Here is a 24,035-nt window from a genome sequence, read left to right as displayed (position 1 = left end):
CCAAGTGTACTTGTAGGTACTTATATGTCTAATCCGCTACACATCTCGTAGATGACAGAATATATATAAAAATAATAGGATATATAGATGAAGCCTTATCGCAGCTTTGCAGCGCCGATCTGCATGGCAAACGCTGCCACATTTCGGGTTTGGAGGTATACAGTGCCAGGCCCTTCGAACTTACAGGCTAAACCCTCACCTGCACTGAAGTTGGAAAGAATGCCTCCGGAAGCCACGCGTTCGAGCTTATACTTGCAATTCCAAGCCACAAGATGACCGTTGTTGATGTAATATGATTCACCCTCCGCGAGCTACATATGGCGCTTGGTCAGAACGGTTAGCAACTGAAAGGCGGAATGACGCTCACATCTTTCTTGAGGATTGCCCCAAAACTCTGGATCCAGAGCAAACCGGTCCCGTAGAAACTATAAATCCACAGTCCCTCGCCGGAGAAGAAGGTCTTGGCCAAGCTCTGCGCTTTATGGTCGTGCTTGACGCCACTTGTTGCGGCCAGAAATGCATCTCTGCCGACTTTCCACTTCTGCGGCTCCGAGAGTCTGATGACGGTGACATCGCCGAGTACGGTTGGCGCGATCAAGAGTTCGCCTGGTCCGGTATACTCGGACTTGGCCATCTCGCCCCCAGACAAGAGTTTCTTGAAGTCAAAAGCGATTGTTCCTCGGAGGGTAATTGTAGGAGACATTCCAACCATCACGCCTGAAACACAATCAGAAACTAAACGGCCAGCAGAAGACGGTTCCATTGATAGGGATGTTGAACAGACCAGGTTTCACTTGAAGCGGACACCCAACAGCCAGCTGAAGGGTGAGGACGGTGTTATTATCGCGATGGCTGATCCGGTAACTCCCTCCATTGAATGTTCCCACGTCGTCTGCTACAGTAGATGTAACTCCGACGAAGCCACCGCCGCCAACTGATTGTGAGGCTTGGTGTGAGGCTTGAGGCGGCGGCGATGTTGTTACCGCGCTTGAGGCGATTGACGCAACAGTCTGGCTGGGGTAGGGTTTCTTGCTTGCTGGAGGTGGCGATGCTGACGGGAGGGTTGCGAAGGTTGCAGCATTCTGGCTGGTGTAGGTCCGCTCGTGTGATGGGGGACTCACTGAAGGCGGAGGAGGGAAGTCTACTTTTGGTGGAGGAGGCTGTTGCATCGGAGGGGGAGGGTAGTTGAAATTTGGTGGAGGAAATCCAGGAGAGGGCTGAGGTGGAGGAGGAAAAGCTATGTAGATAGTGAGACATGTTCATGTGTAGCTCTGGGATGTCGGTAGCGTCGTACTTTGTGCATGTTGAGGTTCTATGTGACAGTCAGATTTCAAGAATGTCAGGAAAGTTCCCGTATGATCAACAGAGAGTACATACGCGGATATGAAGCTCCTTGGGTTGGAGGCGGATGATAATGGATCTGATGTTGCGACATGACGAACGAACTGCAGAAATGCAAGGATCAATGCAGCCTATATATATACTTGTAGTTGGCGCAGCCAATTAGTATAACAGCGCCATACAAAGTTATCAAATAATCTGATGCGGGGCACTTACAGAAGTTCTTCGGACGTCTCGAATGAAAAGAAACGGAAGCACATCGAGGATGAAGACAAAGAATTGGGGGTCGCGATTTAAAAGCATCCAGTCTGACCGTGGTGCAGGAGCTACTGCATGGTGCATCCCCTGGTCGTCAGTCGGCGCTAAAAGAATGCATCTGAATGGCAGAAACCCTCCAATTGGCTTTGGCACCCGCGCTGAGGCCAAGCTTCCAAGTCCAAAAAGTTCCAGGTTGACAAGAGTGGAGAAGAATCAAAGGCGAATAGACGAAGGAGGATCGGCCGTGGAATATGATTGTTCTACTCTATGCCTCATGCTCATCAGTCACCACCCCAGCATCTATACGGCCTCCAAAATGGCCACAATCGAGACGCTCCCGCCTTCCTTTGCTATGTCAAATGCTGTTCTACCTATATTATCTTTCTTTCTTTTATCGGCCTGTCGATCTAGTAGGAGGCGAACAAGTTCCTCGGAAGCGATAGTGGCAGCTAGCATCAGTGCCGTCATGTCTTGAGAATCCGTGGCATTGACATTGGCTCCTCTCTCTATGAGAAGAGCGGCTATGCGCAGATTGCCATGGAATACAGCCGACATAAGCGGGGTGCGCCCGTCAATCGCAATGGAATCGACGATTGCCCCTCTGTCGAGAAGCAGGGCAGCGCAGGCTAACTGGTCTTCCGCGCATGCGGATTGCAAAGCTGTATGGCCTACCACATTGCGAAGCTCAGGATCTGCTCCATGATCCAGGAGTAAAAGCAGAAGCTCCTCACTGCCATTAATAGCAGCAAACCCCAGTGAAGATAATTTGTTCACTGTTGAGCAAGAATTGACGTCTGCTCCATGCTTGAGTAATATCTTCGTTGCTTCCACGTCTTCCGTGACCACCAGCTCCATCAGCGCGGTACAGCCCTCATTTCCAACCGCGTCGATGTCTGCGCCGAGTCGGTGAAGAGTGCGAACAGATGATTCTGAGCTGCTCTTCGCGGCGCACACAAATGCTTTCATGGCTTGATGCGGAGACTGCTGTCCATACTCGGCCCATCGGGCGAGAACCCAGTGGCGGAGCGCTGCTTGCTCGTCATATCCGACGGACTCTAAGCATGCGGCCATAAGGCTTTCATAGTCATTGTGAGTTGTACCATCAATTTCAACCTCGAAGTCAGGATCCAGGAACGCGAGTAGCAAATTTTGAGCGTCAACTGGCCCAGTATGCCCGCTGTTGATACTATCCGTTGAGAATATTGAGTTATGCGATATTCCAATTGACTCCAGAAATTGTGCAGTCGCTTGTTGACCCGATTTGTTGGCGAAATGTAATGTAGCCCATCCCAGCTGCTTCGAGAACTTTGTCCACCATTCCCTTCGAACATGCGAGTTCAACCAGTCAGAAGGTCGAGGGCTTCTTATTTTCTTGAAGAATTTGGACCTTATATCGCACTGAATGAGCCCCTTGGCATTTTCAAACCCTTTATCCCGAACAGTCGGGACTGGGCTCAGCATGGCTCGCTGGCAGAGCGATCCAAGTTCATACGCCGTACGCTCAAATTCGTCGCCTTCGGAACGCTCAGCCAGCCGCTTAAGAATAGAGAAGGCACCTTCCCAATTGCCGTTCGAGACAAGCGTACTCACGCGTTGCTTTACGCTGCCCACATCAGCAGCAAGCTCCGGCAAGATATCCTGATGGCGCAGAACAGGCACAATGCACAGCAAAGCATCCACTCTTGAACCAAGATTCCCGGTTTCGAAACAGGACACGAGCTCGTCAAGGCGATCACTCTGGGCGATGAAGCCTGTCTGTGAGACCGGCACGATGTCAACCTCGCCTCCAAGAGATTCGAGACCTGCAAGGCAACTCATCAGAAACTGGATATAAATATCCTGGGCAGCCATAAGATCCAATGCGTTTTCAGTTTTTACCACAAGAATGTCCTTTGGATCGGGGTGGTTGTCAGAATAATAACCGAAAGTCTGTTCGGGAAACGAAATCATGTCGGACGACACCATCATCGCCTCCCTTTGACGGTAGATCCATTTGTAAAAATATAAGTCCGTTGATTCAGCGCTGGCTTCATCCTTGGTCAGTCCCACTGCGCGTCCAAGACCCTTCTGTAGCCAATTGGGGTCGGATTTCAGCAATGAAAAGGTCCAAAGCCCCAGTATCGCCTCCAATTCATTGGCATCAACCCTCCATTGAAAGGCGTCTTCTGATCTCTTGAGAACGATTGGGTATGTCTCCAGAGAGCCACGAGATTTGCCGTCATTGGGGTGACAGGCGAAGGTAAGCTCGAAACTGCAGGTGCTACTAGGCACCTCTTTCCACCTTGAGACGACTTCCACAGTCGCCTCGATCGTTCTTGCCAAATCATGAGCCACTCTCCGAATTGGGAGGTCGTCCCAATTCATACTAGGATGGCGGCCGCAGGAAGTAAGCTCAGCTAAGCGAGCTCTGGTCTGTATCAGTTTCGACCCAAGTCCTGAATATTGAATCGATGTTGTCGATGTGTTGTCGGTAGAACATGACCCGGATCGAGACCGAACAGATTGATGTACGGGACTCGACATCAACCGGAATGACTTGACCTTCTCGAGTTGAAAGGCGAAGCAATCCAACTCTTGCTGATTGTGGGAGAATGTTTCCCGATCTTCTTTAGCGAATCGATTGCTATCTGAGCCGATTCGCTTAGTTCTAAGCAATGTGCGGACCACAGCCATAATGAGCGTCGACCCGATTCCCGCAATTATGACGGACGGGTGTAGGCCGCGTAGACCAACGAATTGCGCCACAAAACCAAGCATAGTGATGCATATAGTGAAGATGAGTAGTGGCCGTCTGCCCCTAAGTTGTTGGCCACGAACGGACTTTATATAAGTTAGTTTCTGCGTCAAGGACGAATCCGGGCCTTCATCAATAGCGAGGAAGGCACCGAAATCTTGATCTCCAATAGTCTGCCGGCCAGGTTGCAACCAGTAGATTTTGCTCGGTACGGCCGGATACAGATAACTCTCACGCGAAGAGCGTTCTATGAGGAAGGCGCATAGAAACATGCCTAAGCTGAGTGATGCCGTTCCGAAAAAATACAGTGGTAAGGCATAGTCGTCAGAAGAATCCTCATCATTGCCAAAGATAAGAGAAGGCCAAAAGACTGTTAAGACCGCATATACTACCGTGCCTTGTGTTTGTCAGCTTGAATTGCTTCAATGACGGAGGCAGTAAATGATACATACCTCCTACGAGGAGGACCCCCACTAGAGCAGCAGCGTAGAACCACCCAATCGCTCTCCGCTCGATACCCTTATTCAAAGACAAATTCGGGATATCGAGCTCAGGAAGGGACAATTGTCCCTTTTCAGACAGAAGCTCTTCGTCATCCGTGGTCCAAGAGCCGGTCCTGAGGGCATCACGAAAGGTGCCCAACTTGTATGAGCCCTGCTCCTCCCAAACAACTACCTCCAGAATCCTGGGCCTGCCAATAACCCTGGAGATACCGCCATCGTTGAACAGTTCGGCCGTGCCCTCTGAGACACAGGAAAGAAGCTCACTCTCCGCTTCTCCAGGAGGTTCGTTGGCTCTGCCCACAAAAGCTCGGAGAGACGAATTCCCACATATGCGGATGAGTGAGACCACAGCCGTTAGGATTCCTATCGGACATAGAGCGAATATGAAGTTGTCTAGCGGTCTGGTCGACTCGGCCAGGAACTGTTTTGTTAGCCGCTCGCCGAAGAGGGCGACTAGAGGCGCCTAGCAGAGTCACCAGGTTAGCACCAGCACGAGTTTAGAGCGAAACAAGGATGAATATCGAAAGAGCGGCGCATTAATACCAAGTCAGTCGCGAAATTATTCGCGAAATCTTCCCAAGCCTCGTTAGCTTGAACGTTCGGTATCCCAAAGAGCGTTATGAGGACCAGGTATCGCCAGAGCATCTCCGGTTTTGGCTCAGGTCTAGTCCTTCCAGCGGACTAGAAATGGACGAGGAGAACCTGTAGTGAACTCCATATCGAGGGGTCTGACATGTAATATATCTCAAGCAAGGCTGGCAATGCAATCAGCCCCGGGATTTGCCTTGCCGCAGCGCCCCCGCATACTGTATCGACGATACAGGTCATCCCATCGATTGCTATCGGCAGCTAACCTGTAGATCTAAACTGAGCATAGCCAAATGTTTCTCCGTGGATTAGGCTAGATCGAGCCGATCGTTATGCGAATCCGGATGGAGAATGGAAAAACTACGAGTGGAGGCTGCCACGTTTGACGGCGCTTAAGTGCAGTAGCGATTCTAGCGAATCTTGTTATAGCACCATCACCTGGCGGCAAGCGAAACATGAACGAAAGCCACCGCTAGAGCGGTGATATGGATCTTCGAGGTCTATACAGAGGTTTAATACCGTCCATTTTCCTTCCCTAAAAATGATATTGACCAAAAACGCCTTTTTGCATGTAGATACCCTAGAAAGACAAGTCAGACACTTGTTGACAGAAAGACCCGCAATATGTACCCTGAAGAGGAAGCAGTTAACTCTTTCAAGGGCATCATTCACTGTGGGCCGGCCCCTCATGCAAAGAGAATAATAGGTAATCCGGACCACCAACGCCACTTCAACGAAACAAATGAGACAAAATGAAAATTTGAAGAAACGCAATTGCGCTGGAAATTCTCGACAAAGACACGGCAAGCCAGGCCGGGTATCAGGAAGCTGAATTAGAAGATGCTGTTGACAATGTTGGAACCGATCGTAGCACCCGCACCGAAGATTGCTAGACAGTAGATTAGCTTCTCCGTATGATTCTAGATAAAGCTGAAGGAAATATAATGACGTACCAGCATTGCCCATCTTCTTACCAAACTTCTTGCCGTGTTCCTCAAACTTGCCACCCTTGCCAGGCGTAGATGAAGAACCGCTCTGGCTGACATCAAGAGGCATGTTTCCGTAGTTAGAAGGTGGTGGAACAGCCTTCTCGTCCAGGACGTTAACATAGCTCCTAGGGAAGATACCCTCGAGGTTTGTACGCTCGTTGCGACCACGCCACCCTAAAGAAGTCAATAATCATGTTGCAAACGCTCTGAGAGGGAAACATACAGTCGGCGTTCATATGCTCGAGAACCTGGATGCGATCATTGGGTTGCAAAGCCAAATCTCCAGCATCGGTCGGGGTGTAGGCGTAGAGTGCCGAGGCGACTGAGAGTACAGTGGGCGCCTGCGGATAAGCCGGAGGTGGACTCGAGTAATGTGACTGGGGCGGGTTCATCCCATATTGCGACTTTTCGTTCAACGAAGTATTGGCGAGTTGGGAGGTAGGAGGCGAGTATGGGGTGGCGGGAGGGGGGATAGACTGAGCAGCAGGAGGTGGCAGCTGCACCGGGGATGGCTGTGAAGGTGCGCTGGATAGTTGACGTTCGGTCTCTTTAAGTTCGCTCTCGTTCGCGCCGGGTAGGTGTCCTAGAATAGCTACAAGCTGTTGAGGGGTAATGACTGCGGCATCTGCTAGGAACGCCAGCTCCTGGTAAATGAGGAAGCATTAGAGTCCACCACAAGGGCCAGAAAAGTATGGTGCAAACCAAGGGGTGTTCGTACAGAGCGGACATTACGGAGCGACCGTTGGGTCAAGGCCGACTGAAATGTCTCTTGAGAAGGCATGACGGGCGGGACAGAAGGACCGGATGATTGGGTTGATCGTGCCGGATTAAAGGGTCTGGCGTTTTATTATAGATGGGGAGCAAGAGAAGGGACCCCGAAGGACAGAAATGTTCAAAAGTCGTGATCAGCGATGGGATGAATGGATGTTGATGGATGGATGGATGGGGCCGAGCAGGGACGACACAATCGTTTGGTTCCTGAGGCCGCTGCTGCTAGGCTGAACAGTTCCCATTGGTGGAGAAGGCGTTCTCGGGTGTCGGGTCTCGTTTCCTCAGGCACTAATTTATGAATCAAAATGAGACACTTTCGCTCCAGCCAGAGTATTCACTTCTGACGATGTAGCAGGATGCCGAAAATGCCCATAATTTTATAGTATTTCTTTGTTCATATCCTGCTGTTTAAATTAAGAGCGGATGATATGATAACTATTTTAAAAGGCAGGTATGGTATACTTCGGCCGCCTCGGTAGCAACAGAGGCACAGTCCGCCCAGAAACTCTCCCCACCTCTCAATCCAATATCGCCTTCACTCGTGCAGTACCATGGATATCCACTCACAATGCGTGCCTCTGATCATGGATGACAGCGCTTTTGCCTCTGGAACGCACCACTGTATGTGACTCAAACCTCGAAAGCCAAGTTACGTCAGACTCACTAGTCCCAATATGGCTAGCGCTACTTGCCCCATCTGGACTCCGCCATCAAAGACTCGAGAAACTTCCAACCTGTGTCATCGATATAAATACGGTGGGCCGCCGTGACCTTCCCTCTTTCAGACCTCACGCGATCCAACACTCCGACCGATACCCTTCCTCACTCTTACGATAGACCTTATAGACACATACACTGAATTACTCTCTCGACCCGATCAATCACTCTCGCCGCTATAATGGACGACTGGAACACCACTACCCGCATTGGCAGCAAGCACAAGGGTGGCCCCGCCCCCCGCGAGACTGTCGTCAAGGGCAAGAGCGCCCTCAACGCCGCCCAACGCCAGGGCCTCGTCATTGGCACTGAAAAGAAATATGCTTCTGGAAACACCGTAAGTAATCTCTCCTCTCGCCTACTGGCGCAAAAACCAATTACCCGCCACACACGGTACTAACCCCCCACAGGCCGGCCGCGCAGGCGCCGTCGAAGGCCAGCACCTCACAAAAGTCGACCGCAGCGATGACATCGTGAAGCCCAAGACCGTCGGGCTAGCAGTCGCAGACGCCATCAAGAAGCGCCGAACTGAGGAAGGATACAAGATGACACAGAAGGAGCTCGCCACCAAGTGCAACACCACCGTCACAGTCATCCAGGACTTCGAGAGGGGTTCAGCCGCACCAGACCAGAAGGTGCTTAGCGCCATGGAGCGCGTGCTGAACGTCAAGCTTAGGGGCAATGACATCGGGAGCGAGAAGTTCCCTAAGAAAAAGTAAATCGACCGGGGGTGGGCCCGCGACTTTTTCTGGGGGATGGTTGGGACAGTTGATGATTCTTTTTTTCGGCCTTTTGTGTCCCGGGCTTGATATCGGTTGTTACTATGCTATGACCAATATTGAATGATATGACTTTTTTTTCTATGATTTGGTTTGCCTTGGTTTGCGTTTAGAAGCGTTGACCTAGTGTTTAGTTGGTTACCTTTACTTAGACCAGAATATATGGTGGATTAGAGGACAGACTTCCGTTTGCTTATGCCATCTACGATATAGATAAATGGTGAAGTATAAGGTTCTTTTATTAGGACACGAAAGCGACCAGAAATAGAATATGATACCAACTCCGTCTTATCATGATATAGATGAAAAGTAGCTCACCAGTCACCACTTCAATCACCCAGGTCTTCATCCTTGAACCCACCACACCTACACGTCGTGCAGCCATCTCTTTTCTGTGCTTTTGATGTAAACAAGATATGCCATCACTTCATGACACAAGAGAGGCGATAACCTTAACTGAAAAAAAAGAGGAAAAAGGGAATTCTACCATCGTTTCAAAACATCATACATTTCACCGCCTCAGCTGCTCCCGCTCGACCTCGTACATGAAGTCGAAGTAGGGCTTGTCGAAGTGGTGAACACGAACGTAACCGTCCTCTCCGCCAGAGGCGTAGGCTGTGCCGGCGGGGTGAACGTGGATGGTATTCAGGGGACCGAAGTGACCTTTGACACGGCCGATCTCGTCCTCGAAAACCTTGTGGTAGAAACGAGCCTCGAACTTACCCTGGCGGGCAGAGGTCGTCGTGACGTCCATGGCGGCCTGACCACCTCCAAGGATCACGTAGTCTTTCTTGGGCGTAATGGCGGCGCTGTTCAGTGGTGTGTCGGCGACGTAGGTCTTCATGATGGCGAGGTTACGGGAGGACATGAGCTGCGTAAAGTCAGTCAAAGATTCTGCAGCACGCGGAAAAAACTATTGCATACCTTAGCGGACTTGTCTTTGGAGGCGGTAAGGAAGTGTGTGCGGTCAGGAGAGAATTGAAGGTCGTTAATCTGGTGGTCGAACTCGTGGGCCTGGACGTTCTCCAGCTGCTCACCGGTCTAAAACAAAGAGTTAGCATTTCATGGCCTTCCTTGGTGTCCAAACACATGAAAACGCACCTTTCCATCATACTGGCTGACGCTTCCGTCCTCGTGGCCAGCGATAATGTACTTGCCCAGGTAACTCCACCCGGCGACTGTGGCCTTGCTCTCTGTGCAGGTGATTCTGAGGCTAGGCTCATCGGCCTGGTTCGTGTAGTCCCCGTCGTAGTTGATGTCGAGGATGGCGATCGTACCCAAGAAACCCATACGCTTCTCTGTCACGGCGAGAACTTTGCTTCCATCCGGGCTGAATTCGACACGCTTGACAGCCGTAGGGAACTCCCACACCTTAACACACTCGCCAGTCTTCACGTTCCATAGTCGCACGGAGTTGTCTGCAGAGCCGGTCGCGAGAAGGATGGTGTTGGGGCTGACATCGACGGTCCAGATAGCACCTAAGTGTCCGGCGTAGGTACCGAGTCGTTCACCGTTGGCTGACCACCAAGCGCACACAATCTTATCTTTAGCTACCGAGAACAGAAGGTCGCCGTCGCGGTTGAACTTGATCTGGTTGAGAGACCGTTCCTGCAAAGTTATTCAAGATCAGCGATATGTTCATAGAGTTCGAGGCGGCGAGAAAAGTGAGCAGGCTCTTCCGGAGCTGTCTTGAGGAAAACGCACATGGCCTGCAAGCAAAATAGGTCTCATGTTGGCCGACCGATATGTGATTTAGCGGAGGTCGCAAGGGGATAAAGAGACCTGGATCACAGATGGATGCTATCCGTGATATCGACTGCGAGTTGAGGCTGATTGTCTGGCGGGGTGGATTGCGGCGGCCTTTCTCTAACTTCACTCGGCGAGTTCACGAATTTCATCGCACAGTCCGCGGGTCCAATGCCAAGTCTTCATATGACAAAGGCCATACCGGAGACTTGATGTTCCGGTATTGTGAGCTTGAGTCACGTGCAGAATACGAGCCCTCAAGCGTAGATCAAAACAGACTAGCGTGATCGACGCATGCCGCGGCTTGCTGACCTCAGCCCACCTCACGCCAATCGAAGCCAAGCATTTCGGAGGTTCGTCATTCGGAGCAAAGGGAAAAAGCCCGATGAGCTCGACTGTGTATACAATTTAAAGAACGAGAGAGATTGAGAGTTGGGAGCAGCTGCCGTATTGATACATTCTTCTGTGCCTTCTCTGCTGTTCAATTGCGCCCTTGACCTATTATTCATTGCCATTGCGAATCGACTCGGCTGGATCGACTGGTTTCCCTATCTGCCTCAAGAGTTCTCCGGTGCGCGGCCCCCGAAAGGAGTAATTGATGCCATATCACCCCGCCCATTCGGCGACCGTACCCCGCTGTGCTGCTGCGAAAGCAAACAGCTTCGGTCTCGCTCCGTCGGTTCAGCGCCAGTATTCTTCCTTACACCAAAATTTTCTGCTCAAACCTTCTTTCCTCTCATACTCTCGACATCCCTCTACTCAACAAAGGTCCTTGATTCAGCCTCGTGAACGCCCATTGCTTCCCCGGCGCTATCGGGAAAGCTTCAGAGACTTTCCCGCCTTACTGTGTCAGCATCGTCAATTCTCGAGCACAAGTGTCGCAATGGCGGGTGAAAAGATTGATGGCACGCAAATCGCGAAGGACATCCGAGCGGGGTTGAAGGATGAAATTGAGAACATCCAGAAGATTAACCCCAGGTTCAAGCCCAGCCTGGTGATCTTCCAAGGTACGCTTCAAACTATACTTTCCGCGGGGAATACTAACATTGCAATCTCAAGTCGGAGCTAGGTCTGATTCAAGTGAGTTTGGTGGTGGTGAGTTTGTTGTGTGAGGGGACGATAGCTGATACTCCTAGGCACATATGTGCGCATGAAGTTGAAGGCTGCTGAGGAAGTATGTCACAGCTATTTCCATTGGACCCCTAACAAGCTCCCCCGGCTGAAGCTAACCCCTCCCCTCTCCACAAGGCAAACATCCTCTGCAAGGTCATCAATTTCCCCGAGTCCATCACACAGCCTGAAATCCTCCAAGAAATCAGCCAAGCCAACAATGACCCCTCAGTACACGGCATCCTTGTCCAACTACCCCTACCCCAGCACCTTTCCGAGCATACAGTCACCTCCGCTGTGGCTGACGAGAAGGATGTCGATGGGTTCGGAGCGATCAACATTGGTGAACTCGCCAAACGTGGTGGTCACCCTCTTTTCGTCCCCTGCACACCCAAGGCCGTGATGGCGCTTCTCAAGGCCAGCGGTGTCGACCCAGCGGGCAAGGAGGCCGTTGTTCTTGGCCGAAGCGACATTGTCGGAAGCCCTGTCAGCTATCTTCTCAAGGATGCAGACGCTACCGTAACGGTGTGCCATTCGAAGACGCCCGATATTGCCCGCGCTGTGAAGAACGCGGATATTGTCGTTGCAGCCATTGGTAAGACAGAGTTCGTCAAGGGCGAATGGCTGAAGCCCGGCGCCGTTGTCATTGACGTTGGTATCAATTACAAGCCTGATTCTACCAAGAAGTCTGGCCAGCGTCTGGTTGGAGATGTCGAATTCGAGTCTGCCTCTCAGGTGGCTTCCAAGATTACTCCTGTCCCCGGCGGTGTTGGCCCAATGACTGTTGCTATGCTGCTGGACAACGTGGTTGCATCAGCCAAAGCATATGTTGAGAAGCAGAAGGAGCGACACATCACCCCACTCCCCCTCAAACTCGCCAATCCGGTCCCCTCAGATATTGCCATCTCCCGCTCACAGTATCCCAAGCCTATTACGCAAGTCGCCTCTGAAGTTGGAATCGCGCCCCACGAACTCGAGCCATACGGTCATACAAAGGCCAAGGTCAGCCTTGATGTAATCAAGCGCTTGAGTCACCGCCGCGATGGCCGATACATCTTGGTCTGCGGTATCACTCCCACCCCTCTTGGTGAGGGCAAGTCAACTACTACGTTGGGTCTGAGTCAAGCCCTTGGTGCGCACCTGAACCGTGTCGTATTCGCCAATGTGCGCCAGCCGAGCCAGGGCCCTACATTTGGTATCAAGGGAGGAGCTGCTGGCGGAGGATACAGTCAAGTTATTCCCATGGACGAGTTCAACCTGCACCTTACTGGTGATATTCACGCCATCACTGCGGCTAACAACCTTCTTGCCGCTGCCATTGAGACACGTATGTTCCACGAGGCTACCCAGAAGGATGCCGCTCTCTACAAGCGTCTTGTTCCGGAGAAGAAGGGCAAGCGCGAGTTCAAGCCTATCATGTTCAAGCGGCTAAACAAGCTGGGCATCACCAAGACCGAGCCCAACGACCTTTCTGAAGAGGAAATCAACCGATTTGCCCGTCTTGACATTGATCCCTCAACTATCACCTGGCGCCGCGTTCTGGATGTCAATGACCGACACCTCCGAGGAATCACCGTTGGGCAGGCACCAACGGAGAAAGGATTGACCCGTGAGACCGGCTTCGACATCTCTGTTGCTAGTGAGTGTATGGCCATTCTAGCCTTGAGCAGCAGTCTCGAGGATATGCGCGAGAGACTTGGCCGTATGGTCGTTGCTACCTCGAAGCGTGGAGAGCCCGTCACCTGTGACGATATTGGTGCTGGTGGAGCGCTTGCAGCGTTGATGAAGGATGCTATCAAGCCGAACCTGATGCAGAGTCTGGAAGGTACACCTGTTCTGGTGCACGCCGGTCCCTTCGCCAACATCAGTATCGGAGCCAGTTCAGTGCTGGCGGACCGCGTGGCTCTGAAGCTTGCGGGTACCGAGCCCGAGGAAGACCATGAAGCCAAGACTGGTTTCGTTGTCACTGAGGCAGGGTTCGATTTCACAATGGGAGGAGAGCGTTTTTTCAACATCAAGTGCCGATCCTCTGGTCTGTCCCCTGACACTGTCGTCATTGTCGCTACTGTGCGCGCTCTGAAGGTTCACGGCGGCGGCCCTGAGATCAGCCCGGGAGCTCCATTGCACGAAGTCTACCGCACCGAGAACACCGAGATTCTCCGTGCAGGCTGTGTCAACCTCAAGAAGCACATCGAGAACGCCCGGCAGTACGGTGTTCCAGTCGTGGTAGCCATTAACCGCTTTGAGACCGACACCGAGGCCGAGATCGCGATCATTCGCGAGGAGGCTATTGCGGCGGGCGCGGAGGACGCAGTCTCCGCCAACCACTGGGCCGAGGGTGGAGCTGGTGCTGTCGACCTGGCCAAGGCTGTCATTATTGCTAGCTCCAAGCCCAAGGATTTCAAGCTTCTATACGATCTAAAAGGTAGCATCCAGGAGCGCATCGAGCGCATCGGCAAAGCTATGTACGGTGCAGAGAAGGTGGAGTTCAGCGAACTGGCTCAGAAGAAGGTCGACACATACACCGCTCAGGGATTTTCCAACCTTCCGATCTGTATCGCCAAAACACAGTACTCTCTGAGTCACGACCCGGCTCTCAAGGGAGCTCCTACGGGCTTCACCGTCCCCATCCGCGATGTGCGGTTGGCAGTTGGCGGTGGATATCTGTAAGGCTTACCCGTCGGCTTTGGCTATATTGTATGTTTTGACTGACCACTTTCTTAGGTACGCGCTTGCGGCAGACATCCAGACGATCCCCGGCTTGCCGACGGCACCCGGATACCTAAATGTGGATATCGACCCCGAGACCGGGGAGATTGACGGCCTCTTCTAGATCTATTTCGTGGACATAATTTCCTCTGCATTATTTTGTTTGCTTAACGACGGGCATGGTAGCGTCATTGTCGGGTTCATTTCAACTTTGGAGCCCAGCGGAGGTAATGGAAAATCATGGGTATATACATCTTTCAACAGGATAGGGAGCACAAAATACACAAGAATAATAATGATCTGTCTCACATTGAAATCTGGTCTAGAAGAGTTATCCGGGGCACCGGAGGACCGTTCCAACTCCGACAGGGTTCAGCGGCTAATGCAAGGGAACATCCGAAGATCGCAGCTTTCGGGGCTGCAGCCGGCGGAAAATTGCTTGGGTCACCGCGGGAAAACGGTCGTCTCACAATCTCGAGGATTTGAGGATGCCAGGGTGCCCAGCATTATTGACGGAAATTTTCTTGATGGTGATTCGAACTGTAGTCCGTGTCAACAAAGAAATTGGCGCAGCGTTGCATTGAGGAGTGGACGGAGAAATATCGCCCTTAAATCTGCACTCCGCACGAACTCCTTCAGAGTCTGGAGTAAGAGAGTCGCCTGACCAACGTCATCTGCCTTTTATACTTCGCATGTAGACTTTATTTTTTCCTGGCATACTCTCTGTACTCAGATAGCTCGAAAATCGTATTGCTAGACTTTTCTCGGTCGTAGCCCCTTCATTCCCATTACTGATCGTGTGAATCAGGACGAGTCTGTCTCCGGCTTCGGCGCTCTCACGGTGGGCGGAAAAGGAAGAGCTCCATAGTCCACCAGTTCCTCGGTGGGATAAGAAAGCGTCACCGCGTCTCCTCTTCAACACCAGGTTCCTCTGCTCCAGCTTCCCTTCTTCAAACATCTCTGGCCTGATCAGCAATTGCCGACCTGCTCCGTTCTGCTCCGCGACAGCAGCCTCGTCCATCTGCGACTCCACTGCAGCTCTCCTTCCACCCGAGCCTCCTACGCAAGTTCCCTCGGGTACGTTGAATCGCCTTCTCCAAAGATCCAGCTTTGAGCCCTTGACTTACCGAGTGTCGAATCCGCGTCCAGCAGTGAACGGGCAATCATCCGCCCCTCCTCCACATCCTCATAGTTCTGCCCAGTCGTGTCGACTGCGAATAATCCCTTTGCACCATGTCGGTTCGGTTCACTTCCGCATTGGCTCGCCGCTCCCTCAACTCCCCTCTTCTTCCCAGCGCTGCCCCTCTCTCTTCCTCCGCTCTTCGCTCTTTCTCTTCTGCTTCTTATTCCGCCCGATCTTCCTCTTCCTCTTCAGCTTCAGCTTCTCCTTCTACCGCTCGTGCTCTCGCCTCAACTTCTGCTCGCGTCTCCCGCCCCGCAGCTACTACTTCCGTGTTCCGCATCCAATCCCGCACCATGGCGACTGAAGGACAGAAGATCAAGGTCAAGAACCCCGTTGTGGAGTTGGACGGCGATGAGGTAGGTCTATTCCGAGCTTGAAGAAAGCAAAATAGAAGAAACGCAATGTGGGAACAATGTTTCCAATCGCGCGTTGTACCCCGGACTGCATGGCTATGCGCTGTGCGACAGTGCCTTATATCTTGGTTGATCTGGAGATCCTCGGGATGCGCATTTTCGTCGTGACCCTCTTCAGACGCGGGGGAGAACGGCGAAAGTCGCCCGCTTCCTGCTGGACCTGCGTCAATCCTCCGAGGATTATCGCTTCGCGGCCAACGAGCGTGCTTAGTCCAGGTTTCTATATCACATGTCACTGACCGTTTCGCTCCCTAGATGACCCGCATTATCTGGAAGGAAATCAGAGAGAAGGTGAGTCCTTAGTTACTGATTTCGCTGCGTCATGCTATGATGTAGTTTATTAGCTTGTCTGATTCGAAGCTAACTGTCCTCCGCTGTTATAGTTGATCTTGCCGTGAGTTGACCTATACCTCGGCTCTGCTGTACCTTGGCTCATAAGCTAGTTATCTCGATATCGACCTTAAGTACTACGACCTGGTATGCTTCCAAACCGCCTCCGCCGCACGCGGCCAGTGCGCGCATTAACTTTTCTCCAGGGTATCGAGTACCGTGACCAGACCGATGACAAGGTCACCATTGAATCCGCCGAGGCCATCAAGAAGTATGGTGTTGGTGTCAAATGCGCCACCATCACTCCTGATGAGGCCCGTGTCGAAGAATTCAAGCTGAAGAAGAGTAAGCATTGAGTACAGAATCGCGGAAAAGCTAGCTAACCCTATGCTCTCAGTGTGGCTCTCCCCCAACGGCACCATCCGTAACATCCTCGGTGGTACCGTCTTCCGTGAGCCCATCGTCATCCCTGCCATCCCCCGTCTCGTTCCTGGCTGGACCAAGCCCATCATCATCGGCCGTCACGCCTTCGGTGACCAGTACCGTGCTACTGACCGCGTAATCCCCGGCCCGGGCAAGCTCGAGCTTGTCTACACCCCCGAGGGCGGCCAGCCCGAGTCCATCAAAGTGTATGACTTCCAGGGCGGTGGTATCACTCAGACCCAATACAACACCAACGAGTCGATCAGCGGCTTCGCTCACGCCAGTTTCAAGCTTGCTCTGGCCAAGGAGCTACCTCTGTACATGAGCACCAAGAACACTATCCTAAAGAAGTACGATGGCCGCTTCAAGGACATCTTCCAGGAGATTTTCGAGACCACCTACAAGAAGGACTTCGATGCCAAGGGTATCTGGTATGAGCACCGCTTGATTGACGACATGGTCGCTCAGATGATCAAGAGCGAGGGTGGATTTATCATGGCTCTGAAGAGTATGTATTCCTTGAAGATAGATCTCGACTTCTGCTAATGATTCCCAGACTACGACGGTGACGTCCAATCCGACATTGTTGCCCAGGGCTTCGGCTCCCTTGGTCTGATGACCTCGACTCTCATCACCCCCGACGGCCAGACCTTCGAGTCCGAGGCCGCTCACGGTACCGTCACTCGCCATTACCGCGAGCACCAGAAGGGCCGCGAGACCTCCACCAACCCCATTGCCTCTATCTTCGCCTGGACTCGTGGTCTCATCCAGCGTGGTAAGCTCGATGAAACCCCCGATGTCGTTACCTTCGCCGAGGAGCTCGAGCGCGCCTGTATCGACGTTGTCAACGAGGAGGGCATCATGACCAAGGACCTTGCCCTTGCCCGCGGCCGCAAGAACCGTGAGGCCTGGGTTACTACCCGCGAGTACCTTGCTGCCGTTGAGCGCCGCCTCAAGTCTAACCTCAAGGCCCGCCTGTAAAACATACTACGACAGTCTAGCGTTTTGCATTTACTCTCCTGTTTTGGGACATTTTTGATACCTATTCTATCAGATAAATCATGTTGGCTAGATTATGCTAGACCTTGGACAACATGATAAAGGGCCGACGGCCGCAATGTATATACCAGCTGGTGGGGATGATGAAAAGAAGGTTTTGATGGAAACGAACATGCAGTGAACGGTCGAAATTTATTCTATTCTCTGTCGTCTGTCAAAAAGACCTGGCCGCGTTGGTTTTTGCGTTCGTAACTATAGGTACGTCGATATGTGGCTGGACGAGATAATACACAGCTTTAGTCTGGCGATGGCTGGAAGAATTGATAGTTTTTACCCCCTCACCTCGCCTCAAATTCTTGCAGTTTTCAGCATAGACTGCTCATATAGCTGCATATCCAGGTAATAATGGATGGAGATCTTTGCCTCCTTCCTAGTCCGGCGGCCAAGGTTACATCTTCGGACCCATGGATAGAGCTCTTCTTCACGCCATCCAACAGTCACTCTGACAAACCCTTGGTCCGGATCCCTCATCCGCGAACAGTCTGTGTCTTCCTCTCTGCCAATTATCCAGTCAAGCTCTTCTCGCCGCTCTGGTTGGACCGCCACGAGTCCTTGACGCAATCGACTGCTGTACCTCTCATCTACGAGCACCGGCCAGACCATCCCCAGCTACGGCTACGCTCGGCAACATGAAACTTACCCCGGCTTCCAGCTTCTCTTCACTCAATCAATCGCGCCCCTGATCAACCTTGAGTTGAGCATGGCTTTCTTTATACTCAGGGTTTCTTTCAGGTATTCATCCAGTACCTTGCTTGGCGAGCAGGCGGGATGTATGTGCTTCCTGTCTCGATAACGTTCGTCAGCGTGGCCACGATTGTTGTGGCGCTGCGGCTATATACGCGCATAAGATTGATTCGTGCGCCGGGATGGGATGATTGGATTTTGCTGCTTGCGTTGGTATGGCCTTCGCGTTCGGATTATACAGACTAGGATCTGGCTGACTGTTTATAGATGACCGATTATGCTTTTTTCGGTGTTATACTTACTGGTGCGAGGCTCATTCCGCAATTGCTTGCTGATGGGACTAACTCGATATAGAGCATGCCCATGGCATGGGGAAGCCAGTGGCTTCGCTTTCACCGCAGGAGTTTCGCACCCAGCTCAAAGTATGCTAATCATATGTACTGCAATTACAATATACTGACGACTGACACTGGGTAGATGCTCTATATCTCGGTCCCCTTGTACAACCTTACCCTGAACCTAACCAAAATATCGATGGTCCTACTGTATATGCGCCTCTTCATAACGAGAACGTACCGAATCTTCCTCCGGGTCCTTTTGGTATTGATCGTTCTAGCAGGGTTGTATATGGTCCTCGGCACACTACTCATCTGCGTCCCACTTCAGTCATTTTGGAATCAGCATTTTGAGCACTGTGTTTCGCGGCCGCTGATTTGGTCTCTAACTGCCGGGCTCCAAATCACGGGCGACTTGGCCCTCGTCGCTACACCCATGCCTCAACTGATTACATTACGGATTCCACTGAGGCAGAAGATCTGTCTGATGATGATTTTTGCGCTTGGCTTGTTGTACGTGGCACCTCTCCGAGAAGATATGATTGCACTGGATTGGAAATCGCTGACGATGTGGCGCTAGTGTTTGTGCTACGGGTGTAGCTCGTCTGCATGCCCTTGTCATGCTCATAAAGAACTCAGATATGAGCCGTACGTCCTCACTCCCACCCAAGCTTTGGTGCCGCAAGACTAACAGCTCTCAATACCAGGCTACAACGGCTTCGTAGCAACCTGGTCCTTCGTCGAAGCCAACGTTGCCTTAGTCTGCGCCAGCCTTCCAACATTCAGACAACTCATTCTGCGGACCTTCCCTCGCTTTCTACCTTCGAGCGGCCGTCAGACCGAGAAGCAGTCGCGTCAAAAGTCGATGCTCTGGGAACCATATACAGGCCCGGCTAGTTATTCTGCTGATGTGTCCGTGAGCGCAGACCAGGAATCAGCTGAGCACGTAGGTCAGGGGATCCAGGTGCACAGAGAGTTGAGGTGGGAATTTGGCGAGGTCGAAGCTGCGGATGAGGGCGGGAGTAGCATTCCTAGCATTCCGGTGACAGAGAGTAACGAGAGTAAGACTGAGCGGGGAGATTCCGACCCAACCTTCATCACCTCCGCGCTCTAATCAAGATAAGATGGACACTATATATTCCACAAGTCGCCATTATGCGTCTTGGATATAACATTTCCCTCGAGATGTAGGGTTGTGGAGGATCCTTGTTCTTGCAAACAATCGATAAAGCTACTTTATGAGATCACGTGGAAGAGCTAGCTTGAGCTCCCCTTACCGTAACCATGAAGCTCACTCGACAGAATCTAAGCCATCATCATCTTGTCTACATACACCTGCATTGCATCCTGCAAAACATTGTCCCTTACCTGAAACTAGTACCCCCGTATTAAATCCATAATCAAACAAACAACACCGCACCGACAATGCCCGACCCGACCACAGACACCCATCAATTACCCAAAGACACCCCCAACATCCCACAGACCACCTCCATCCTCTCCCTCCAATCTAGCATAACAATCTCCGCACCTGTCGAAACCGTCTGGTCCGCACTAACAGACACATCCACCTACCCCCAATGGAATCGCTTCATCCCACGCGCAAGTATAACATCCCAACCGAACGCAACAGCCTCATCCCCCGTCCTCCGCGCCGACACACGCTTCACATTCTACGCAAACATGTACCCCGAAAAACACGAGACCCCGCAGCCGGATGCTAGCGGGTTGAATCCTACATGTCTGAAAATTATTGAGTATCACCCGCCATCATCGGGGAATCTGTCGGGGAGGATTTGTTGGGCGTCGGATACGGATAAGGGGGGCTTTATTTCGTGGTTTTTGAAAGCGGAGAGGGTGCATGAGGTTAGTGAGGTTGAGGATCAGGATGGGAGGATTGTTACGGCGGTGAGGAATTGGGAACTCCAGGTTGGTGTGCTTGCTTATGTGGTCAAGTGGATTTTTGGACGGCGCTTGGAGAATAATTTTCGGATTTGGGTTGAGGGGTTGAAGGGGTTTGTTGAGGGTCAGACTCAGCAATAGTGAGCAGCCAGCGGAGGGCCGCCGGCAATCAGACGGAGTGTTGCTCCGGCATATACTTACCAGGACAAGGCTTGAGAGCTTGAGAGGGTTTGTTGAAAGGCAGTAGACGATGACAGCAATATCAATTTGAAGGGATGTTGCTCCGGTGTATAGTTACCAGGACAAGGCTTGAGGGCTACGCTGAGCAGAAGCGAACGGTGACTTGAGGGAAAGTGATCCGGGAAGACTGCGCTAGAACAGACTTGAGGCTATGTTGGTCCTCTAGTCTGGTGCTCGGCAAATGCCACATGAAATGGAGGGCCATAGAGAAAACAATGCGGAGCAAGCTCAAAACTTGGCAGAATAGGCTGCCAGCCCTACGATGCTTTACCAGAAGACCCGCGGGGTTGGTGAATATGATATCACAGTGCATTCGTGGCGTGCGATGCCATGGAAGTGAAGAATGTCGATAAGCGGATTCGGGCCGGAGCAGCGATGTTCAATTGTGTCAGACGAAGCCCGGACGCTCACTGCGGTGGGCCACGTGGAGCACAGATTGGCTCTCACTTCCTTCTGTTCTATACAGCGTAAGAAGTTACAGGCGATTACGAGGACATCTATCTCGGCTGTTATGCTGGCTCCTTTGTCTAGCTTGGTGGCAAAAATAACGATGGGCGATAAGACGAAGAGAAACAAAGAGGGTCCAATAGTCATAGAATGCTCAGACCTACTCCGTACACTCGGGCCTCGCCTGAGTCTATGGAGATAAGATAGAATTTGAAGTCCCCACTGTACTCGCAGATAAGCTTGGTTTGACAGTCACCGCGTTACGGCAGGGCTGTATTACTCCAACGGTCCAACTTCTTCGGTTGACTGTTTGACTAGACCAGCAACCGTAGTCATGGAGATGGATCTGCACGTCGCCAGGGGTAAGTTTGTCTAACTGACACTGCTGTTAACCTGAATAGAATTGCAGTAGCAGCAAGCTGAAATTGCAGGGTGAAGAAACGGGTTGCCGCATCTGTCGTGCCGAGGTGGCTGGTTTAGGGCTAGCGCGGTAATGCAGTGTATCCATACCACAGTTCTCTCTCTCTTTTACTTACAGTAGTAGATTTCTCTCTCCAGTCGAATCCGGATTGTCGATGACTCGAGGCGACTCTGACGTCCGCTAGTCTGCTGTCATACTGGTGCCAATGCTAACGTAGTAGTTGTAGTTGCATTTCTTATCATTGGAGATTGAGATTACATACTGCAAGTGATGTACTGTAGGATGCTGCTGCTGTACGACACGTAAGGGCACAGGGCAGTTCCACGGTTCCTCCATAGCAATTAAGCTCGCCGTCGATCAAGTCTCGTTTCTTTTTCTTCATCGTTTCGGCCTTTTCTTTCTCTCTTTTCCTCTCTTCTTCTCCCTTGTCTTACTTCTTCTCTTCTCCCTCTTGTCGCCTCTCTCTTACTACCCATCGCCAGCAGATCCGGCCTCACCATGTTCTTGATACGCTCGTCCATCCAACTCCGTCGCTTCCACGGTTCGCCGGCCAGTTCCTGACCAACTGCGCCAAACTTTGCTGCCTTCGAAACGTAAAGTTGACTGCTTTCAACGTTCTGGAAATCGAGTCCGTTGCCACCGGCCTTCAATTCCAGGGCTCGAGTCAGCGTCTTTTCATAACGTGGCTGTTGCTTTGCTTTCGTCTTTGTTCCTTTCTCCATCTTCATTTGTCTGATCTACTCAAGCCGTTATACGAGTCTACACTTCTACGCTCGACTTGATATCTATACGTCTCTCATTCATAACTCCTATACTCATTCTTATTACCCATCGTGTTATTCCCCCTCAGACAGCTTATCAGCTATCATCACGAGGCATCATGGCGGCGCATACACCCATGCCGCTCTCTATCTCTACGAAGCCCCAACAACACGGCGCCAATGCGCCAGGGCTTGGCCTGACTCCCCCAGTGACTCCCACCCTCGATGGCCGCAACAGCACAGACAGCGCCAGCAGCTCTAGCGCCGTTTTATCCTCTGTTGGCACATGCTCGATTGGGGCTGTGCCAACCCCCCCACAGTTCCTAGATGAGCTGGAATACCAGCTCGACGAGAAGGGCCGCCGCGTCACATTCGGCAGCGGCGCATGGAGCATAGTTTACAAGGCGTTCGCCTCACCCCGGGCTACCTACGATATTGCAACTCGCCCAATCACACCCCCAAGCTCCCCCACCACAAAGGGCCGCTTGGTGGCTGTCAAATCCCCCGGAAGACGAGATGCCCGGGCTGTTCTATTCGCCGAAGCCCGCGCTCTCACCAAAGTTAGCTCTGTACCGGGCTCAGAGCAGTACATTGTTCCATTCCATAGCTATATCGCCGACTCCAGCACCATTATCATGGGAGCAGTCCCGTTATCATTATCAACCCACATCGAAGAGAAGGCGCGCCTCGCGCAACAGAACTTCAGCACGCGAACCATGTTCGATCCTGTCCTCGGTATGCCTCAGTGGCATGACCTCGCCAAGAAACTCATAGCCTGTCTATCATGGCTCCATTCCCACACCCAGATTGTGCATGGCGACATCAAGCCACACAATATCCTTCTCCGCCCATGCACATCCCTCGGCAGCGACATTGACTCAATGCGCTTCCCATACGAACCTCTTCTCGCGGACTTCTCATCCGCTCACTCAATCAACACTTCTGAATCTGGATCAGAGAACGAAACACCATCAACCGCCCTCTCAGCCGTAACACCCCCCTTCACAGCCCCAGAACTCCTACGCGCCCTCTCCTCCCCAGACCCAATCACACCAGCCCCAGCCTCAGATGTCTTCTCGTTAGCCGTGACCCTCCTCGCCGCCGCAACAGGCGACCTCCTGATCTATTCGGGCTTCAGCGCCGCGCAGCGCCTCATGGTTGCCAAGGACGGTCACATGGTAATTGACTTTGCGCGGTCTTCGGGGAGTAATGGTACCCGGGTGCCGAAGGGGGGACTTGTTGAAGGGCTTGTTAAGCCTGCTATTGCTAAGGATCCGGCTGCGCGGGTTACCTCGATTGCGTGGTTGGAGTTGGCAATGTCTTTGTCTGTGTAAACGGACGATCTTGTCGGACTTGCAGCATTTTATCTATGTTACTATTGTGTCAATATTACGACGACCGTCGACATATATCACCATCAGCATGAACCTCAACATCTACGACCTCCGCCGCACGAGTACCGCGAAATCTACTTGTGCCATCTGTTTTTATATCTCGAACTTTATCTTCGTGAAGACCGTCATGTACTCCTTCATGCATTTTCTCTTATTTTCATATTTCTTTTCCCTTCTCAACACCGATTTGTGATACCC

General features: G+C 51.9%; 11 protein-coding genes across 11 annotated transcripts; 7 read left to right on the top strand and 4 right to left on the bottom strand.

The window, feature by feature from the left end:
* Window positions 1-19: 19 nt before the first annotated feature.
* BDV17DRAFT_138805 (AIM24 family protein) lies at window positions 20-1,808 on the bottom strand. The gene is made up of 6 exons (XM_073754277.1): window positions 1,558-1,808; window positions 1,378-1,483; window positions 1,295-1,312; window positions 785-1,237; window positions 368-717; window positions 20-311 (listed from the first exon to the last, which is right to left on the bottom strand). Exons 2-6 carry the CDS (start codon window positions 1,433-1,435, stop codon window positions 96-98), a joined length of 1,095 nt encoding a protein of 364 aa, XP_073613777.1. The 5' UTR covers window positions 1,436-1,483; window positions 1,558-1,808; the 3' UTR covers window positions 20-95.
* Window positions 1,705-5,814, bottom strand: BDV17DRAFT_138848 (ankyrin repeat domain-containing protein). Its single transcript, XM_073754279.1, has 3 exons — window positions 5,380-5,814; window positions 4,786-5,299; window positions 1,705-4,730 (listed from the first exon to the last, which is right to left on the bottom strand). Exons 1-3 carry the CDS (start codon window positions 5,479-5,481, stop codon window positions 1,900-1,902), a joined length of 3,447 nt encoding a protein of 1,148 aa, XP_073613776.1. The 5' UTR covers window positions 5,482-5,814; the 3' UTR covers window positions 1,705-1,899.
* Window positions 5,815-6,192: 378 nt separating this feature from the next.
* Window positions 6,193-7,335, bottom strand: BDV17DRAFT_138846 (SH3 domain-containing protein). Its single transcript, XM_073754278.1, has 4 exons — window positions 7,132-7,335; window positions 6,637-7,057; window positions 6,378-6,587; window positions 6,193-6,313 (listed from the first exon to the last, which is right to left on the bottom strand). Exons 1-4 carry the CDS (start codon window positions 7,192-7,194, stop codon window positions 6,258-6,260), a joined length of 750 nt encoding a protein of 249 aa, XP_073613775.1. The 5' UTR covers window positions 7,195-7,335; the 3' UTR covers window positions 6,193-6,257.
* Window positions 7,336-7,893: 558 nt separating this feature from the next.
* mbf1 (multiprotein-bridging factor 1) lies at window positions 7,894-8,921 on the top strand. Its single transcript, XM_073758448.1, has 2 exons — window positions 7,894-8,238; window positions 8,312-8,921. Exons 1-2 carry the CDS (start codon window positions 8,083-8,085, stop codon window positions 8,618-8,620), a joined length of 465 nt encoding a protein of 154 aa, XP_073613774.1. The 5' UTR covers window positions 7,894-8,082; the 3' UTR covers window positions 8,621-8,921.
* Window positions 8,922-8,947: 26 nt separating this feature from the next.
* tif34 (translation initiation factor eIF3 subunit i) lies at window positions 8,948-10,717 on the bottom strand. The gene is made up of 4 exons (XM_073754276.1): window positions 10,385-10,717; window positions 9,782-10,288; window positions 9,605-9,721; window positions 8,948-9,551 (listed from the first exon to the last, which is right to left on the bottom strand). The coding sequence occupies exons 1-4, from the start codon at window positions 10,409-10,411 to the stop codon at window positions 9,192-9,194; spliced, it is 1,011 nt and encodes a 336-aa protein (XP_073613773.1). The 5' UTR covers window positions 10,412-10,717; the 3' UTR covers window positions 8,948-9,191.
* On the top strand, window positions 10,555-14,455 carry BDV17DRAFT_138671 (C-1-tetrahydrofolate synthase). Its single transcript, XM_073754274.1, has 5 exons — window positions 10,555-11,433; window positions 11,486-11,506; window positions 11,563-11,600; window positions 11,675-14,202; window positions 14,261-14,455. Exons 1-5 carry the CDS (start codon window positions 11,025-11,027, stop codon window positions 14,367-14,369), a joined length of 3,105 nt encoding a protein of 1,034 aa, XP_073613772.1. The 5' UTR covers window positions 10,555-11,024; the 3' UTR covers window positions 14,370-14,455.
* A 941-nt stretch (window positions 14,456-15,396) lies between these two features.
* Window positions 15,397-16,243, top strand: BDV17DRAFT_268258 (uncharacterized protein). The gene has a single exon (XM_073758447.1). It carries the CDS (start codon window positions 15,479-15,481, stop codon window positions 15,803-15,805), a length of 327 nt encoding a protein of 108 aa, XP_073613771.1. The 5' UTR covers window positions 15,397-15,478; the 3' UTR covers window positions 15,806-16,243.
* On the top strand, window positions 15,952-18,008 carry BDV17DRAFT_138674 (NADP-dependent isocitrate dehydrogenase). Its single transcript, XM_073754275.1, has 6 exons — window positions 15,952-16,132; window positions 16,225-16,235; window positions 16,285-16,318; window positions 16,378-16,516; window positions 16,569-17,102; window positions 17,151-18,008. The coding sequence occupies exons 1-6, from the start codon at window positions 16,097-16,099 to the stop codon at window positions 17,573-17,575; spliced, it is 1,179 nt and encodes a 392-aa protein (XP_073613770.1). The 5' UTR covers window positions 15,952-16,096; the 3' UTR covers window positions 17,576-18,008.
* A 413-nt stretch (window positions 18,009-18,421) lies between these two features.
* Window positions 18,422-19,786, top strand: BDV17DRAFT_293046 (uncharacterized protein; the record flags this gene model as incomplete). Its single annotated transcript, XM_073762503.1, has 6 exons — window positions 18,422-18,550; window positions 18,605-18,641; window positions 18,692-18,759; window positions 18,815-19,185; window positions 19,253-19,320; window positions 19,380-19,786. 6 exons carry the CDS (start codon window positions 18,422-18,424, stop codon window positions 19,784-19,786), a joined length of 1,080 nt encoding a protein of 359 aa, XP_073613769.1.
* Window positions 19,787-19,992: 206 nt separating this feature from the next.
* BDV17DRAFT_268239 (SRPBCC domain-containing protein) lies at window positions 19,993-21,409 on the top strand. Its single transcript, XM_073758446.1, has one exon. It carries the CDS (start codon window positions 20,098-20,100, stop codon window positions 20,713-20,715), a length of 618 nt encoding a protein of 205 aa, XP_073613768.1. The 5' UTR covers window positions 19,993-20,097; the 3' UTR covers window positions 20,716-21,409.
* An 881-nt stretch (window positions 21,410-22,290) lies between these two features.
* Window positions 22,291-23,937, top strand: BDV17DRAFT_138580 (protein kinase domain-containing protein). The gene has a single exon (XM_073754271.1). The coding sequence runs from the start codon at window positions 22,563-22,565 to the stop codon at window positions 23,775-23,777; it is 1,215 nt and encodes a 404-aa protein (XP_073613767.1). The 5' UTR covers window positions 22,291-22,562; the 3' UTR covers window positions 23,778-23,937.
* The last annotated feature ends 98 nt before the right edge of the window (window positions 23,938-24,035 follow it).

Source organism: Aspergillus undulatus (genome assembly GCF_047715775.1).
Source record: "Aspergillus undulatus strain CBS 261.88 unplaced genomic scaffold BDV17scaffold_38, whole genome shotgun sequence".
NCBI lineage: Eukaryota > Fungi > Ascomycota > Eurotiomycetes > Eurotiales > Aspergillaceae > Aspergillus > Aspergillus undulatus.
Note: the sequence above shows the minus strand (reverse complement) of the source record. Positions and strands in the feature narration are given on the sequence as shown.

Bases quoted from the DNA above. Each gene is read 5' to 3' on its own strand.
- BDV17DRAFT_138805 (XM_073754277.1), bottom strand. From the start codon at position 1,435: ATGTCGCAACATCAGATCCATTATCATCCGCCTCCAACCCAAGGAGCT. The intron at 718-784 runs GTCTGTTCAACA...ATTGTGTTTCAG, and splicing joins TCCGCTTCAAGTGAAACCTG to GCGTGATGGTTGGAATGTCT. The intron at 312-367 runs GTGAGCGTCATT...CGCCATATGTAG, and splicing joins GGGCAATCCTCAAGAAAGAT to CTCGCGGAGGGTGAATCATA.
- BDV17DRAFT_138848 (XM_073754279.1), bottom strand. From the start codon at position 5,481: ATGCTCTGGCGATACCTGGTCCTCATAACGCTCTTTGGGATACCGAAC. The intron at 5,300-5,379 runs GTATTAATGCGC...TGACTCTGCTAG, and splicing joins ATAATTTCGCGACTGACTTG to GCGCCTCTAGTCGCCCTCTT. The intron at 4,731-4,785 runs GTATGTATCATT...GACAAACACAAG, and splicing joins GGGGGTCCTCCTCGTAGGAG to GCACGGTAGTATATGCGGTC.
- BDV17DRAFT_138846 (XM_073754278.1), bottom strand. From the start codon at position 7,194: ATGCCTTCTCAAGAGACATTTCAGTCGGCCTTGACCCAACGGTCGCTC. The intron at 7,058-7,131 runs GTACGAACACCC...CTCATTTACCAG, and splicing joins CGCTCCGTAATGTCCGCTCT to GAGCTGGCGTTCCTAGCAGA. The intron at 6,314-6,377 runs GTACGTCATTAT...TCTACTGTCTAG, and splicing joins TAAGAAGATGGGCAATGCTG to CAATCTTCGGTGCGGGTGCT.
- mbf1 (XM_073758448.1), top strand. From the start codon at position 8,083: ATGGACGACTGGAACACCACTACCCGCATTGGCAGCAAGCACAAGGGT. The intron at 8,239-8,311 runs GTAAGTAATCTC...AACCCCCCACAG, and splicing joins AATATGCTTCTGGAAACACC to GCCGGCCGCGCAGGCGCCGT.
- tif34 (XM_073754276.1), bottom strand. From the start codon at position 10,411: ATGAGACCTATTTTGCTTGCAGGCCAT. The intron at 10,289-10,384 runs GTGCGTTTTCCT...ATAACTTTGCAG, and splicing joins CTATTTTGCTTGCAGGCCAT to GAACGGTCTCTCAACCAGAT. The intron at 9,722-9,781 runs GTGCGTTTTCAT...TCTTTGTTTTAG, and splicing joins TCAGCCAGTATGATGGAAAG to ACCGGTGAGCAGCTGGAGAA.
- BDV17DRAFT_138671 (XM_073754274.1), top strand. From the start codon at position 11,025: ATGCCATATCACCCCGCCCATTCGGCGACCGTACCCCGCTGTGCTGCT. The intron at 11,507-11,562 runs GTGAGTTTGGTG...TGATACTCCTAG, and splicing joins CGGAGCTAGGTCTGATTCAA to GCACATATGTGCGCATGAAG. The intron at 14,203-14,260 runs GTAAGGCTTACC...CCACTTTCTTAG, and splicing joins GCAGTTGGCGGTGGATATCT to GTACGCGCTTGCGGCAGACA.
- BDV17DRAFT_268258 (XM_073758447.1), top strand. From the start codon at position 15,479: ATGTCGGTTCGGTTCACTTCCGCATTGGCTCGCCGCTCCCTCAACTCC.
- BDV17DRAFT_138674 (XM_073754275.1), top strand. From the start codon at position 16,097: ATGACCCGCATTATCTGGAAGGAAATCAGAGAGAAG. The intron at 16,319-16,377 runs GTATGCTTCCAA...ACTTTTCTCCAG, and splicing joins ACCTTAAGTACTACGACCTG to GGTATCGAGTACCGTGACCA. The intron at 16,517-16,568 runs GTAAGCATTGAG...CTATGCTCTCAG, and splicing joins AGAATTCAAGCTGAAGAAGA to TGTGGCTCTCCCCCAACGGC.
- BDV17DRAFT_268239 (XM_073758446.1), top strand. From the start codon at position 20,098: ATGCCCGACCCGACCACAGACACCCATCAATTACCCAAAGACACCCCC.
- BDV17DRAFT_138580 (XM_073754271.1), top strand. From the start codon at position 22,563: ATGGCGGCGCATACACCCATGCCGCTCTCTATCTCTACGAAGCCCCAA.